Here is a 17,742-nt window from a genome sequence, read left to right as displayed (position 1 = left end):
AAAAAAAAAGACATGTAGTGCTTCACAAAGTAAGATTTGCTTACAGAGTTTTTGTTCCAATATAAACTCTAACACATAAGTGAATCTTACACATTGCATCTTTATGGACTAGAAAAGGAATGTATATGTATACATAAAAGACTAAATTAGGACAACTTAAAAACAACTAGACCAGGGGTCGGCAACCTTCGTCTCTGGAGCCTCATGCGTCTCTTCTTCCTCCTTGTAGTGGCTCCTCCCTTTACTGCGGTCAAACCAGCCGCCATTCTCCTCTGCATGGTCAAGCCAACTGCCAGCGTTTTTCTAGTGCTCTATTCATTCAACAATTACGGTAGATGAGCTGCATGGAGCGAATGTGCCTTCCGGACAACAAAAGTAAGGGCTCATTTATGCTCTACGTTAAAGACGCAGACGGACGCAGGGTTCTGTCCGTCCTTTGTTTATTACTCACATAATTCTGTCCGTTTTCTGGGAGCTTGTGGATGTGAACGCAGACGGAGAATATGGAGCAGAACGACTGGGAACTGTGGAGGCAGTGTTGAGTTTTGAAGAGAATAATTTCCATAAATAGCGATACTTTTCATAGAGTGACTGTATGAGTATGAGTACTGTGTACTTTTGGAGTAATCCTACAACAGATTCCCTTCCAAGCACCAAAAGTGTGGTTTTTCATCTGAAATAGGCTTTAAGACTAAATTCAATGATGAATAAAATTATTTTTTCCAATAGGTACCTCGTGAATTTGGTATTTTTGGTACTGGTACTTCATATACTATTAGCACACATAGTATGAACTACTTTTACTGTGTACTTTTGGAGTAATCATAGTCCAGATTCCTTTCCAAGCTCCAAAAGTGTTCGTTTTTCGTCTGAAATAAGTTTTAAGACTAAATTCAATGATGAATAAAATTATTTTTCACAATAAGTACCTCGTGAATTTGGTATTTTTGGTATTGGTACTTCATATACTATTAGCACATATAGTATGAACTACTTTTACTGTGTACTTTTGGAATAATCATAGTCCAGATTCCTTTCCAACCACAAAAGTGTTTGTTTTTTCATCTGAAATAGGCTTTAAGACAAAATTCAATGATGAATAAAATTAGGATTTCAAAAAAGTACCTCATGAATTTGGTATATTTGGTATTAGTACTTCATATACCATTAGCACAAATACTATGAACTACTTTTACTGTGTACTTTTAGAGTAATCATACTCAAAAATCCCTTCCAAGCTCCAAAAGTGTTCGTTTTTCGTCTGAAATAAGTTTTAAGACTAAATTCAATGATGAATAAAATTATTTTTCACAATACGTACCTCGTGAATTTGGTATTTTTGGTATTAGTACTTCATATACTATTAGCACAAATACAATGGAATACTTTTATTGTGTACTTTTAGAGTAATCATACTCCAGAATCCATTCCACACTGTACTTCTGTTTGTTGTATTCAGTGGTTGTAACATAAAATGTAAAAAAAGATTAAAACTTTTAAAGTTTGTAAGCTCTGTTATTTTTTTGCGGCTCCAGACTATTTTTTTTGGTGGAAGAGGAGGCAAAATGGCTCTGACTGATAATAAAGGTTGCAGACCCCTGAACTAGGCTGTCAAAAGTGACAGTAAAGTTTCTGAAGTGAACTAGTTTTTGACATAGTGCTCTTTCAGATATGTATGTTACACTGAGTATGATCAAAAATAAAGGTAATCCCCAAGTATTCTCTAGTGCCTGTTACATAAGGTAACCTTAATATGCTTTAATATGTTGAAAGCCATGTGTGTTTGCTGGGAGCGTCTTGGAATACAAGCTTCAGAACATCCATTAAGAGTCATACATTATTTTGCACTAACAGCTGCAGAACATGCATGTGTTTTGGATAGAAGAGGAGGGGGGGGCAAGGGGGTAATCATGGGTTGAATACCTATGACAGATGTGAAGAGCTCAGGAGCAGAGCTGCCTGCAGCCATGAACGTAGCACCTGCGACATCCTCACTGAGATGGAGACGCTGCAACATAATAGGAAAGAAGAGGCATCAACTCAGAGAAAAAGGAGGTTTTTTTCCTGAAAAATACTTTACCTGTGGCAATTTAACATCCACTAAAGAGCACATATTTAAGCTCCTATCAGTATGGAGTACATACACAACACAAAACATGTCTATGTCAAAAGCTTTTAAAATAATCAACTGAAAGTAAACTGAAATATACTTTTAGAACGCTTATTGTGATGCATATATTCCTTTGTTTTAGGCTGCCTTTTCTTCATCTCTATAAATTAAGGCTTTCCCCACAAAATAATACCTTAAAAATTGAATTAACACTAACACTAAATAAAAAACAAACTGAAACAAGACAACATATCAAAATAAAATGAGTTATGTGCTTGGAAACTTAACTTAAACTAAACTAGAATCAAAAAAACAAATTATTTTGGGCACACTCAGATAAAATACAATGCTTCTTTGTTTCTTATGTTTCTTTGCTTCATTTTGATGCATAGTTTGATGATCATAAAGTCAAAAAACAAAAACAACTGAGTACTGCGTTGTTTTCATCTTGCTAAATAAGAACTCAGATTGAAGTCAGATTGAAATGAACAAAATAAGCAATACATTTTTTTCATTTTGTTCAAATCTTTTATGTGATTTCCATCTGTTTCGTCTTTAGTAACTGGTTAAAATCCTCTTAACATCCACCGAGTCATCGCTTACATTTTAAGCATAGGATTAGATTGAGCCATGTTCAAACTGATGCAGTTTAGGTTGTGTTTCAGCCACATAATGAACAGAGAAACTTGAAAATGTTCCCTTTCAAATGAATGCTAACATGCATACTGGCCTTACACCTCTTCTGTCCCAACCCAAGTGAAAACAGTGGATGTTAAAAAGTTAATCACGTACACATTTTACATCTGATGTCATAAACTTGGGCTCCTTTCATTTTTTTTTTTTTTACCATTGTATACATCTGGTCTGGTTATGTTTGCTTTCATACCAACTCAGTCTCATATCAAAATGTGAAACAGCTACATTTGTCTGCAGTAGAAAACGTATCAATCTCTCAAATATGGCCTGAAAAACGTAAAATGTTCATGTTTTATTATCCTTTCTTTTCTATTGGCCTGCGTCAGATGACTTTCAAGATTCTGGCTGTGAGCACAAAAAACATGGCAGAGATTTCTCTCATTTTGAGTAAAAAAATCAATATTTTGAGTAAGTTTTTGAGTTAGGTGAAAATTTTCACAACAACAAGCAAGCAGGTGATTATATATATTCACTGAGTGAATGTTATGAAAATAAAAAACTAAATTTTTCGCTAGTAATGTAACAAAAACACATTTTTATGCATAAACAAACTCAAAATATTGATTTTTTTTAGCTAAAAATGAGAGAAATGTATGAAATGTTTTTGGTTCTCACAGCCGGAATCTTCAAAGTCATATGACTTGGTCGCGGGCCAATGGAGAAGAAAAAAAAAAAAAAAAGACATGAGCATTTTACAATTTTCAAGCCCTAATTGTGAGACTGATATATTTTGTACTGTGGACAAATGTAGTTATTTTACATTTTGATGTGAGACTGAGTTGTTCATACTGCAGTTTGGTGAGCAAATTAATACATCCTACTATCATCATTTCTGTGTACTGTGTCCATGGAACTCACACTCAGGACATATTCACTAGGGGTGTTATTCACTAGGGGTGTGCCATCTAAGGCACCACACAATTCGATTTGATTTACAATTCAGGGTGCAACGATTCGGGTGCTATTGTGATCATCAGTGATGATCACAATAATAATAATAATAATCATAACAATTATTACAATTATAATGATTTTCAATGCATCTTTTTTCCTCATTTAGGATTTTTTTCTCCCTCTGTGGCGACTTCATACTTTTAAACGAGGTATATTTGTCAGTATCAAACAAAGCTTTTTCTATTATCTTTTATTTGTGTCAAACCACTAAAGGATCCAACATATTTTCCATCAGGGAACCAAGAGGAAAAAGGTAGCAGTGGCTTATAGAGCAAAAGGTGCTTTTATTCACAAATAAAGTTTTCCAGTTACCTGCAAAACATTTACTGTATCAAAAGCAATACTTTTCAAAAACATATATTTCTCTATTAACAGTACAAAAAAAAACTTTGGTGGAATGAAGTCCACTTTTTTTTTTAGGAAAACAAATAAAGTATCTCTAGAAATAAATAAGACTTATTTCAATCAAAAGTGGTTTTCACAGATTTCTGTACAAGTCTAATAAAAACAAATAAACAAATAATTGCTTACCGTACTTTCCGGACTATAAGCTGCTACTTTTTTCTCATTTTGAACCCTACGGCTTGTACAACGATGCGGCTCGAGTATAGATTTTTACGGGCTACCGGCATCCAGGGTGCGCTTTAGCAGGAAGCGCAAAAGCAAGACAGAAAGGTGGAAGAGGTGATTAAGAGGAGGAGTTTTAAGCTTAACTTAATCATTTTTCATGTCATGCACAAACCCTCATCATGGAAAACACAAAAAGAAATGCATATGATGCAGCTTTTAAGTTGAAAGCAATCAATCTGGCTGTCCAAGAAGGAAACAGAGGTGCTGCGTAAGTTTGGCGTTAATGAATCAATGGTGAGATGATGGAGACGGCAGCGTGAACAACTGACTCAATGCCAAAAGACGACAAAAGCTTTCAGAGGTAATAAAAACCGATGGCCCGAACTTGAAAAAAGTTCTTGAGGACTGGGTGAACACACAGAGAGCAGACGACCGAGGTGTTTCCACCGTGCAGATCCGACTGAAAGCCAAAGCAATCGCCACCGAAAAGAATATTGAAGATTTTAAAGGTGGACCATCGTGGTGTCTCAGATTTATGAGATGAAAAAGCCTGTCCATCAGGGCACGGACGACTCTGTGAGCAACTCCCTCCTGACAACAAGGAAAAACTTGCAAACTTCCACAAATTCACTCAAACAAAGATAGCCGAGAAAATCCATCAGACTAGACGACATCATAAATATGGATGAAGTAGCTTTAACATTTGACCTGCCTCTAACTAGGACTGTTAACAAGAAAAGTGAATCATCCGTCACAGTGAAAACAACTGGCCACGAGAAAACGGATTTCACTTGTGTTCTGAGCTGCACAGCATCCGGACAAAAGCTTCCACCAATGGTGATTTTTAAGTGGATGACTAAGCCAAAAGAAAAACTCCCGAAAGACATCGTAGTGAAAGTCAACTCAAAAGGGTGGATGACAGAAAGCCTAATGATGGAATGGCTGATGGAGTGCTACAGCAGGCGCCCGGGAGGATTATTTCACAGAAAAAAGACATTGCTTGTTTTGGACAGTGTGAGGGCCCATTTAACAGATTGTGTGAAAGCAGCCTTCAAGAGGACAAACTCAATTCCAGCGCTGATTCTGGGAGGCCAGTGAAGCATTTGCAGCCACTGGACATCAGTGTGAATCGCACATTTAAAGCGGCACTCCAAGTTGAGTGGGAGGCTTGGATGACCAGAAGTCATTCACCAAAACTGGCCGCATGTGAAGAGCAACTTTTTCTCAAGTCTGCCAGTGGATCCTGACAGTATGGGGCAGTGTGAAAAAATCCACGATCACCAACGGGTTTCGAAAGGCTGGACTGCTGCGTGATGAAGAGGCCAGCACACGTTCAGGAGCAACTTTGCCTCGGGACCAAAGTGACAATAAGAGCGACAATGAAAGAGAGACTGATACTGAGAAGGTGTGTGACAGAGCCTTTCTGAGGCTGTTCATCTCCGACACTGAAGAAGACGACTTCTGTGGTTTCAGTGAGCAGGAGGAAGATGAAGATGACGATCAATGACTTTTCTGGGGGGTTTTTTCACCAGCCGTGATACTGCTGTTTTACTGCCGTGTCACAGGCACTGTTCTGAAAAAAGCAGTGAAGGTATGTAAATAAATATGTAAAGAATCTTTCTGTTTATCGTCGTTCTGTGTAAATATCTCATGTCACAACGTGGACACCTGTGGCTTACAGTCAGGTGCGACTTAAAGTCAGCTGCAGCTTACAGTCAGGTGCGCCTTATATTCAGGTGTACCTTATGGCCCGGAAAGTAAGGTATTTAGTTTTTCTGCCCCCTCAAACGCTCCCCAGGAACTCAGTAAACTCTCAGACCCTCCCCACACACATGCTTCTGTAGAAAACTGCATAAAACAGTTCATTCAATCTGAACCAACACAAGCACTAGCTTATTCAGTCAGAATAAATTATATCCAGACCTCAATGAGCAGCACAAATCAATATTTCGCTATCCACAATCAAAGCATGCGTCACATGTCAGAGTTCTCCTACATGCTTTCCTCAGTGATTCCACTACTTTGGATTTGGTCTCATTGTACAGTTCGGGAACTGCTTTCTAGGCAAAATACTTTCGGTTTGGAAGTTTGTATCTGGGCTCCAGTGTCCACATCAGAGACCGAAAGTCCTGCTTCCAAACGCTAGTTTTTAAACCCACTTGGTGACTCTGACGCTCTGTAACTGTAACCAAACAGTTAGAGGTGATACTATAATTCCCCTGGTCCGTTCCTTAAGGCGTCCTGACAGCATGTGCCACTTTTATTTTCCTGCCGCACGCTGTGGTTGTGTTTCTGTCATTTAACTACTTTAACTAATTCTGTAAAGTCCTTTGAGGCAACCTTGTTGTGATATAGGGCTCTACAAAGAAAACTGAATTGAATTTAGTAATCATGAAAAATAATCGTTTTTGAACATTTATGAATCGTTATTGAATCATCACGTGTCACTTTGCGATGAATATAATAATCGATGTTTTGGCACACCCCTAATATTCACACCTCATCTGGTCTGGACAAGTGGAGTCTGAAACCGGCCCCAGTTGATATAAACTGAGCAGCAGAATGAATGACTGAATGAATGAATGAATTAGGGCTGCACAATTAATCGATTTTAAATCGAAGTCAGATTTTTTAATTAGGACGATTTTTAAAAAAGGGAAATCGTAAAATCGATTTCATCTCTCTCGTGCCTGCGGGCCGCATGCACCGTAGGCTCCTCCTCCTATCAGTGACAGCGGTCTGTCACAGAAGTCCATGTAATGACCGGACTTTGTTAATGAGCCCACAGTACTTATAGCAAGGTAAGCCGTGGCTTCATGCACGGATCCTGCAACTGAAATAGAACTGCATGCGGATCATCCATCTTCCGTTGTCCCGGATCCGTACCATACTGTCTTCTTCCGAACTGGGTCCGGGTCTCGGGGTCATCAGCCTCAGCAGAGGAGCCCACACAGCCCTGTGCCCACACACATCCACCAGCTCCAGGATAGAATCCCTCCAGCGTGTCCTGGGTTGGTCTGTTCCACGCACAGATCCCCCAGTTTACATAGAACCGCATGGGGATCACTCATATTAATGTGGTCCACACACGCACGACTGATGCCTGTCACTGACTTACATTGGTACCACTTCTGTGGGCCCAGATACCCAGAAAAAGATAGATAAATAAATAAATAAATAAATAAATAAATAAATAAATAAATAAGTCCCCTTACTTGCTGAATTTTTCATTCACAAATGTAAGTTCTGTAACACAAAACCAAATATTATTTATTTTTTGAAAGATGCTGAACATTATTTAAAGCTGTTTGATAAATCTGGAAACAAAAAGGCTATAAAAACATTCAGTATTTGCTCTGATTTGGACATTGTATTATAGTGTATTCCCCCTGGCAAACTTATGTTATTTTCTTGTTGTATACATTGTTTGTATACTCTACTTCATTCAATAAAGATTTAATTAAGAAAAAATAAACTTCTGTGCGTTCATCACGTGATACCATCACAGATTTGAGGTCAGAGCAGTGCCTTGCATTGTGGGTTGCTCACGAAAACGACATGCTGACTTCTGTTGTCTTTTGTAGTTTTACCCAAAAATCAAAATCGAAATAGAGTTTTTAGAGGAAAAAAATCGGGATTTTTTTTTTTTTTGGCCAAAATCGTGCAGCCCTAGAATGAATGAATGAATGAGAACCGTATGGGGGCAGAGCCAGTGAACTGGTGACACACACACCAGCGGGTGTGTGTGTGTGTGTGTGTTTGTGTGCACATAATGAGAACTCTCCACTGTCTGGGCACAGTCTATCACAGTGCTTTACGTTTCATTACAAATGCTGCATTCAGGACCCATCACTGTGAACTGGATGCTCTGGTCTGATGGGCTAAGGCTTAGGAGGCAGCGGTGTTGGCTTGTATTTATCTACAAGGCTGTATTGGGTAAACTACCCCCATATCTCTGTTGCCTCCTATCTCCATCCACCAGTGGATATAACTCCCGCTCATCACATCGGCTCCTCCTTAGAGTCCCCAGAGTCCACTCTGAACTTGGTAAAACAGCTTTTTCCTACGATGGACCGTGGTCATGGAACAATTTGCAAAACTCACTTCAGCTTCAGCACTTCATTACCTTGGGTGAATTCAAATCTCTTCTGTCAAACTGTCTAACAGAAGTGTGTAACTGCTATTCTTAAACTGGTTTTTAACTTTTATGTTTTTAGCCATTTTATGTTGTCTTACTTGTATGTAGTTTTATACTCTGTTAGTTCATTTGTATTGTACTGATGTGCCTCTTGGTCAGGTCTCCCTCGAAAAAGAGATTTCATCTCAAGGGACTTCCTGGTTAAATAAAGGTTAAAATAAAATAAAATCATTAGACATCCAGCCAGACGCACAATATATATGTGTAAATAATTCAGTTCCATTCAGTAAGGGGGGGGCAGCTGACCGCTGTCTCCCCCAGACAGATGCAGACAGCTGAGGAGGTACATCTATAGTCAGATGAGGGTGAGGAGGTCCATCCAGACAGGTGAGGGTAAGGGAGGAGGTCCGGACACACAGATAGCCTATAATAATTCTTCTGTCAGATGACTGGAAACAGCGGGAGCGGAGGTGTTATTCAGGGTTAAATAGTGAACGCTCCTGTTTAGTGCACCCCTCAGCGCTAATAGTGAGCTAACGATGGTTTAGCGAACGCAGAGAGTGCAGAAACAGATTTTGCATCCGTTATGTCTGGCTGCGTTCACTATTTAACCCAGAAATGAACCCCAGGATGGCCACCCTCTTTTGGCTGGTTCAAAGACTGGTTTGGTTCTTGAAAGGTTTCACACATTGCAGATTTGGTTCAGTGAGGAAGAAAAAACCTTAAACTGGAAAAAAGCTTGAGAGATTAAATCTGTCTACAATAATGATATGTCTAAATGAAAATATATGTTTTAATGTTAATATTCCCAGGGGTGTGAATTAGCATCCTGCTGTAAGAGCACCATCCTTACCTCACATATCTTCTCCAGGGAGGGGACAAAGTAGTCATCACAGACCAGAGCCAGGGCACAGAACATGTAGATGGTCTGAAAAGAGATGCAGTGATAAATATTACAGGGATCTGCAAAGTATAGTAGTAATATGATATGATTTATATATGAACTGAAGGGGTTGAAGCTGAGATGGGCTCCAGCTGCAACATTTACTGTAAAAAGCAAAAGTACTACATTTAATGTTTTCCTCCATTTTCCCTGATTTTATTTAGTTTGCATATCACGTTGGTATGTACTTAAATGCATGAATTATGAGAACCTTAGTCAAGAGTGTTTTTTTTTTTCCTCCTCAGGCATCGAAAAAACAATGCGATAGACTTTTTTTTTTTCATGGAGTTACAAATATGTGCACTCAGCTACACCATCCTACTATATATATACTATATAATGCAAGTTCTGTGTTCGTCTGTCCGATCGATGTCCAATCGATGTTGCAGCACAGGAGGGCATTTGTATGGATTTTCTTCAGCCTTCACAGGCCCGATTGCCGCCAAACTCGCCAAACATACAGAAACATTACCTGACTACTAGGCACAATTTTATGTCCGTATTCAAATGTTGTGATATGCTGGGCGATTTTAGCCTCTCATGCTATTGTATAATGGTACCACGGGTACAATGCCTCTATGCATTTAATTTTTGAAGCAAAGAACCATGTATTTAAAAACCAATCTCACAATGTGATATGAAAACAATGAAATAAAAACATTTTTAATGCTGCTAATCTGATGTTTTCTCACATGTTAACATATTCTAACACTAGTTATTACTCACTTCATGGAGATAAAACAATATTTTTGTTTAAAAAAAAAAAGCTGTTAATTAGCCTATAGTCTAATAACAATTTGCAATTGATTTATACTAAAACGTGTTACTGCAGATCAGGTTTATCAAGAACAGCAAAGTTACAGTAACGGTATGAATGTCAGTGTATGGGATGATGCACAAGCGTCCACTGTGTTGGCTGATACGGAACTAAAAGAACAAAACCCATGAATATATAAGAGAACAGCTGTAGAATAACTGTCCACTGGAATGACCACTATGCATGAATGGGTTAAAATAAAAGTAAACATTGCGCTGTTACATTACATCAATATGTAAATTTCCATGAAAAATTAAGCACCAAGTTTTGTAATTAAATGGCAATGCTTCAGTTTAGAGCTAATCCCATGCAAATGTGGTGCAGTGCATTAACACCTCAAATGTTAAATATTCATGACTGACATAACTGAGGGACCAGGGTATTTACATTTTTAAATAAAGATGTTTTGATGCAAATTTGGTAAGCATAAAGTGAAAAAACAAAAACAAATGAGGCTTACGCTGTCAGGGCCGACAGCAAGGGTATATCCCTTAAATCCCCCCGATCCTGCTATATGTAAATCTATCCGAGATAATTGTTAGACAATCGATATGAACTCAGTTTGAGCTACATCAACCTGAATGTGGCAGAATAACAGTCAGAGAATCAATTTTTCCCACAAAACTCCACCTAGTGAATTAAAATCGTACCATATGATCTCTGGATGGTAGTGAGAAAATAGATATTTGTAAGATGATCAATATGAACTAAAATTTGATCTCAATCAGCCTATTATTACCTGATTTATGTCCACAAAAATTATTTTCAACTAAAGTGCCCCCATTTGGATGACATAATCGTCATAAAGAAGCTGAAATTGATAGGGTTCTTCCACTAGAGGTCTCCTATATTGGTTATCAAGGGATAAGAAATCCAACCAAACCTGTCCTACATATCATGTTCACACAAAGGATATCCGATGAATCCAGTGGTGGCAGCAGCATATGGGATAAAACCATTATATCCCACATTCACAGGATAAATATCCATTCAGAATATTGTCGGTGGCAGGTTAAAAAGCCATCACTAGGAAGTGGCTAAAAAAGGATGCACCAAAAATGGAGGACTGGATAGAGGTTATAGATGACATCTATAGGATGGAGAAGTTGACTTTCTCTGTCAGACTTGATTTAGACAAATTCAACAATTATTGGAAAAAGTGGGTTGATTTTATAACACTATTAAGAGTGGGTATTACTTAAGAAGAGTAATGTGCATGTAGATCCATGTAAACCCTTGGTTCGTGCTACACACTTTAAATGTTCAATGTTCATCTTACACAGGGGAAAAGAATGAAATGTGAGCTATACTTGTTTTTCCCTTTAACTATATTTTGGTTTGCTTTGTATGTTTTTACTATTTATGTCAATGCGCCCCTGTCTGAGCATGTTTTTTATGTTTTTGGGGTTTTTTTGTTTATTTTTCTTTACATACATAGAATTTATGTATATGATGTAAAATGCTAAGATAATGCTGACTGAAAAAAAAATAAAAAAATAAAAAGATAATTACAAAAAAAAAAACAAAAAAACACCATATCCCCGAAACGTTATTTTGGGGATATAATAATGAGTGCTATGCTATTTTCATGTTGCTAAATGAGAACTCAGATTGTGCTCACTGAAATGAATAAAAAAGCAAAAAATAATTTTAATTTTGTTCAATCTTTTATGTTCTATGTTCATGTATTGTAATCTGTTTCATCTTCTTATTTCTTAAGCATTTTTTTTGTCTTGTTACACCCCCCCAAAGCGCCAATGCAGCTGTTGTGTGTGAGAAAATACATACAGTTTCAGCAAGGCTGCAGACACAGCATCCAGAGGCATTTATGGTTATTTCATGGGATTTTAACTGTGCAACTTTGGACTCCATTCTTATGCTGCATTGTAGTCCACCTGTAACTGGTGTTTTTCCAACCTTCTACTGGTGAAAAGGCACTGGAATGTCAGTCAAACCTGTGACTTCCCACCCGTGAACTCGTACTAGATCCATGTTCTCCCAGTTCCGAGTTCTGATGTCATGTAGCAATGGCAACCCCCATGGATGTGGTGTTTATGCAGATTGTTTATTAAAACAAGGTATTGCTCTGACATTATTTATCTGCTAATGTTCTGCATACTACTACTACTATACTACTGCTGAACTATACTGTTCAGCAGCTACTCTAGCCTTAGCTAGTTTTCAGTCCATGGTGTGCAAGAATAAATTAATACCAAATATGAAATCCAAATATACAAGTAACAAAACAAAAAAGGTAGAACAGCTTCTTTTGCCTCATGCACCATTTTTCCTCCTCTGTTTCCCTCAAATAAGCAAAGAGCAAGCACCTTTGGTGATAGAAATGATTGTAACGAGCATAATGTAAGGTCCATCGTGCTGGTTTGTTTACATCTAGCTCCCACAATTCCTCGCGCTCAGGCAGTTTGGCGTGACTTGCCTGGAATGTTACAAAGTCATGAGTCGTGGTTTGAAGTCGTGACTTACGGGCTCAAAAAACAGCCTGAAACACAGCATAACTTCATTCCATCAGTCTGTAAACTATCCCACAATGAACAAAAGGACAACTGACCTGCTGTATGCTAATGTATATGAGGTCACAGCCCTCCCCCCTCTTGGGAAATCAGACCACTGCCTGGTCTACCTACAGCCACATACGGTGGATTCATATGGTGAGGACATCGGGAGATTATCACACTGTCTGACGGAATGCCTGAACTTCTGCTTGGACATGGTATCCCCTGCTAAGACCGTTCGCTGTTACCCTAACAACAAACCCTGGGTAACACAGGAGATCAAGGCTGTCCTCAACAGGAAGAAGGCGACTTTCAGGAGCAAGGACAGGGAAGCAATTCAACCTACACAGCAGAAGGTTAAACAATCCCTGAGGGTGGCGAAAGACGCTTACAGGAAGAAAGTGGAGCAGAAGTTGAGAGACAATGATGTGAAGTAGAGGTCAACCGATATGGGATTTTTTGGGTCGGTGCCGATACCGATATTGGGAGCTAAAAAAAGCTGATATCCAATATATTGGCCGATATCCAATATTGGCTGATAACCGATATATTGGCCGATATATGAAATAAGAACACTGATCTACACAGGATATAATAATTTTAGATAATTGTGGACAGGTGGATTAACAGTTGCATAAATCTTTGTTTATCTCACAAATATAATTTACACAACTTTCAAATGCAAACTATACAATTACAAAAATAATTCGAGCAAAAAATATGAATTACCACACAATTATGTTTTCCCTCACAAATTTTGATGTGCCTGCCTCACGGCACTACAACTTCCCATGTGGACTAAGGACTAAACTGAGCATGTGCAGAGTGAATTAGGTGAGTCCTAAGTTGTTCCTGATTGGAGCAATTGCAAGAGTTACAACTGACCCATGTTACACCTGTCTCCGGTCTCCCCTACACAAGTAATACCCAGGCCTGCCTGAGGGGGATGAAGGATGTCTGGAAGGGTGTTAAACACTATCATGGGCCACAGGTCAAAGGGTGAAACAGCAGGGGGGGACAGTAGAGGAGACGAACAATCTCAATGCCTTCTTCAACCAGTTTGACCAGTATTCAAGGTTCAAGGATACTTTATTTGTACCCGTGGGTAGATTTGTTTTACAGATGAGGTGATTGCTTTTGGCATTACAGCAAGACATACATTGAACCTGTTAGGCAGGTACTTGATTGAGTGTCAAGACAAAAAGTCCTCAGTGTTCCACCATTCATCAGTATAGCAGCATGGATAAATAAAAGAATAAAATAAATAAAAAAGGTCAAATAAATAAAAACAAGATCCAGAGGAATCTCCAGAGGAAAGGACAAGACTGGGACTCACCAATAAGGCGAATGGACCATCTGACTATTTGATTCAGTGAGCTTCTCTCTGCAACTGAGGTCTGACCAAACCACGCCACCAGGCAAAAAGACAAAACAGACTCAATAAAGGAACGACAAGGTTAAAATGGTTCGGTCAATGTGGAAGTGTGCCAGTTTTCTAAGGCAGTGAAGCCACTGATGGCCCTCTTTACACACAGGTAGCCCACCCTCAGTGCAGCCCCCTTCTCTTCTTCCCTCAACAAGCCCCCCCCCCGTGTAATGGTATACGTACCGAACAGAACCGTTTCGGTACACACCTGTTCGGTTCGGTACACAGCTGTATCGAAACAGCATAGTATGTTGAGAAAAAGGAAAAGGAACAAAAGACGTTGTTTGATGCGGACCTGTAAATCTGCGCAAGTTCTGCACGGACAAATTAAAGGACACGCACATTGACCCAAAATATGAAATAACAGCTGATATAAGGTTAAAAAAAACAAAAAAACAACAACAACAAATATGATGTGAACCTGGAAGGAAGAGACTGGAGACCCTCTGCCATCATTACAATCCCGTTTGGGATCAGTTCAGGTCCCGGTGAAAGACAACGAGGAAAGAGATGTTAATAAGATGGACGTTGTTTGGCCCCTAGGAACTACAGTAGTTCTAAAACACTTACACTAGCTCTGTCTGTCTGTCTCTCTCTCTCTCACACGCTGTACAACAGAGGAACAGAACCCGGAGGTGGATGTTGACAGAATATAAAGTTTCACTTTTGTTTCACGCCAGCATAAGTTACGTTAGTTATGGACACCCCCACCCCCCTGGCTCCGACCAAAAAAGAAAAAAAAAAACATCCCCCTGACTAATCGCACCCTGCACGCGCATGTACACACAGTGTCCTAAACAGTTTGTTCTCTGTCCAAAAATAAATAATTTGGTTAATTTTTTGTTGTCAAAGTTGCTCTTCAGTTTGTTTAAACAGAATACCAGTTTACCCTCTTGTTAATGTTGCACTTCATGTGGAATTTTTTTGGTATTTTTATACAGAATGTGAACTGACAGAACTGTGATTTGATTTTTGTTGTTTGTTCAAAACTACCTGTCAGGGAAAAGTGCAATACTAATGTTTAAAATACATTTAGTAATATTAATAATTCATTTTATTTTCTATTTGATTTATAGCAGCAGAATTATATTCCTGTTTTTCTATATTCTATTGTGTCCAAAAATTGGGGGAACATTTTTTTTTTTAAATTCATAAATGTATTAAAGACATTTTGAGGGGTTTTCTTTCTTCCCGTACCGAACCGAAAAAAACCGAACCATGGCTTTCAAAACCGACAACGTACCGAACTGAAAATTTTGTGTACCGTTACAGGCCTACTAATTACCAGTTTACAGACATATGTTTCTACATATGTAATATAGAAACCCACATATTTATGTTTATGACAAATGCCATAGAGTGAATATTTGTTTTTCGCCTGTGGATTGCAATATAGGCTTGTAAGCACAAGACCAGCGCTTGCTTCTGGACGAGCGTCTCCCTCACCAGACCCAGTCATGTGATCACGTTTTACGATAACATAATGACGTGGCTCTGATTTGGCTCTGTTTGGCTCTTGGCCTATAGAAAAGCAAACCAGTTCTTTGGAGGGACCAGGTTGGAACCAGTTGAGCACTGGCTCTAGCACCGACACCGAAATAGCACCAGGTTCTTTTTGGTGGAAAAGGGGTATATGGTCCACGTCGATGTCAATACAAAACAAAATGAGGGCCATTCTATTTCTTTCTGTGTGTTACACCAGTAAGCTTAGTCAAGTCATCAAGAAATGTGAATGTGATGAAGTCATACAGTAATGATGTAAAGCCCTTTCAAAGAAATACATAATGCTGCGTTTCCACTCCGTGGAACTGGTTCGACTCAGCTTTTGGTCGGTGAATGAGTTTAATTCATCATTCACCTTCCTTGTCATCGCTCATTTATCTATATCGTTGTGATAGAGTTTATTTTATAGTTACACAGATGTAGAGGTTTCTATTATTGGTACGAACAGTTGCAGTAGTAGTATATCCACAGTTCATACTTGTATTTGTACTAATAGTATTAACAGTTTATGGACATTTGTTCCAGTTATTCGTAGTTATACTAGCACCAGCTGTTCTATGTTTTAACAGTTTTAGTTCAGTTTGCTGCGCATCCATGTGTCTCACCCGTTTCCCCTTTCTCCCCCTTCTCCGCCCTCCCCCAGCCTCAAGCTGTATTTTTTTTTCTAAATGGTAAATGGACTGAACTTACATTGTGCATTTTATCCACCTTCATGGTGCCCATAGCACTTTATAAGGCCTCACATTCACCCATTCACACACACACACACACACACACACACACACCAGTAGGCGTCTTCCTTTACCCTCTCTCTTTAACCCCAACTGGTCAAGGCAGATGACCATCCTCCAGGAGTCGAGGTCTGCTCTAGGTTTCTGCCTGTTAAAAGGAGGTTTTTTCTTCGCCTGTCACCAAGTGTTGACTCCTGGAAGATTCTGTTGGGTTTCTGTAAATACGTTAGGTGTCAGGAGATAACTTTGTTATGATTTGGCACTATATAATAACATTTGATTGATTGAATTCTACAGTGTTTTGTTTTTTTCATTTTAGTTTCCTGCACCCTGAAGTCATTCTTTGATTTAGTTTTTTGTAAATAAAATGATTGTTGTGGACTGCAACTATTTATGCACGAGTCTTCTTTGTGAGTTGTGAAAGAGTAATGTTTTCTTAGTGTCTTTTTTGTGCTATTTGTTTATTTTGTAAGGTAAGTAATTGCAAAAACAAATAATGCAAGGGAGGCTCAGATAAATTTACTACTATTGTAAGATAATACGACTTTAGTATATCACATTGATCAATGTTGTGATGTACATGGGTCTGTATGGAACGAAGTAAAACCACTTTCCAAGCCGCCATATGGCTGTAACAAACGCACACTGTGTCATGTAACCACCAAGGTTATTATCGTTAATGAAAACTAACGAAATGATGAAAACTGGAATTGAAAAAAACATTTTCATTAACTGAAATAAATAAAAACTATAATTAAAAGAAAAAACAATAACTAACTGAAACTGTATTGTGTGCTTATTAAACTAACTAAAACTTATAAAAATTATGGATAAAATTCCCTCAGTTTTTGTCAATGCCGGATTGATATGAAATCGATTGATTTTGCTCTAGTAATATTTGCTAGCGGCACCATACGACACTTCACGATCCATCACTTCTCATCACTTGTGGTTTCCAGTCGTCTTCTGGTCCCCACTCTACCTGGAAACATGGAGACTAAAGTTGGGAGAAAGCAGCAGAATCCTGTCTGGGATTTATGGGAGTATAACAGCGAGGAAGATAAAAGATTTGATGAAACTAAAATTAATACTAAAACTAAACTAACACTAAGCATTTGGAAAAAAAACAAACCTGCTCTAAAAACAAATTAAAACTAACTGAATTAGAGAAAAAAAAGTCAGAACTAAATAAAACTGAACTATAATGAAAAATCCAAAACTATTATAACCTTAGTAACCACACATCATATGTAAAGTTGTCCTGCACATTCATATCAGTGTTGTTTGACAACATCCTTTTGACAGTACATAGCATGTGAACAATAATTTGTCTTCTGAAAC

The 17,742-nt window shown here is 38.4% G+C and overlaps 1 protein-coding gene across 1 annotated transcript in view; it reads right to left on the bottom strand.

Annotated features, from left to right (window-relative positions):
• Positions 1 to 17,742, bottom strand: part of LOC115424856 (sodium/potassium/calcium exchanger 3-like) — a 115,647-nt gene that overhangs the window by 36,408 nt on the left and 61,497 nt on the right. The window contains exons 4-5 of the mRNA XM_030142253.1: positions 9,322 to 9,396; positions 1,924 to 2,008 (exon numbers count right to left, since the gene is read on the bottom strand). Of these exons, the coding sequence (XP_029998113.1) occupies positions 1,924 to 2,008; positions 9,322 to 9,396 (160 nt within the window). The remainder of the gene's footprint in view (positions 1 to 1,923; positions 2,009 to 9,321; positions 9,397 to 17,742) is intronic.

The sequence above is a fragment of the Sphaeramia orbicularis genome, chromosome 1 (assembly GCF_902148855.1).
Source record: "Sphaeramia orbicularis chromosome 1, fSphaOr1.1, whole genome shotgun sequence".
Taxonomy (NCBI): domain Eukaryota; kingdom Metazoa; phylum Chordata; class Actinopteri; order Kurtiformes; family Apogonidae; genus Sphaeramia; species Sphaeramia orbicularis.
The sequence above is the reverse complement of the archived record's forward strand: the minus strand, read 5'-3'. Positions and strand labels throughout refer to the sequence as shown.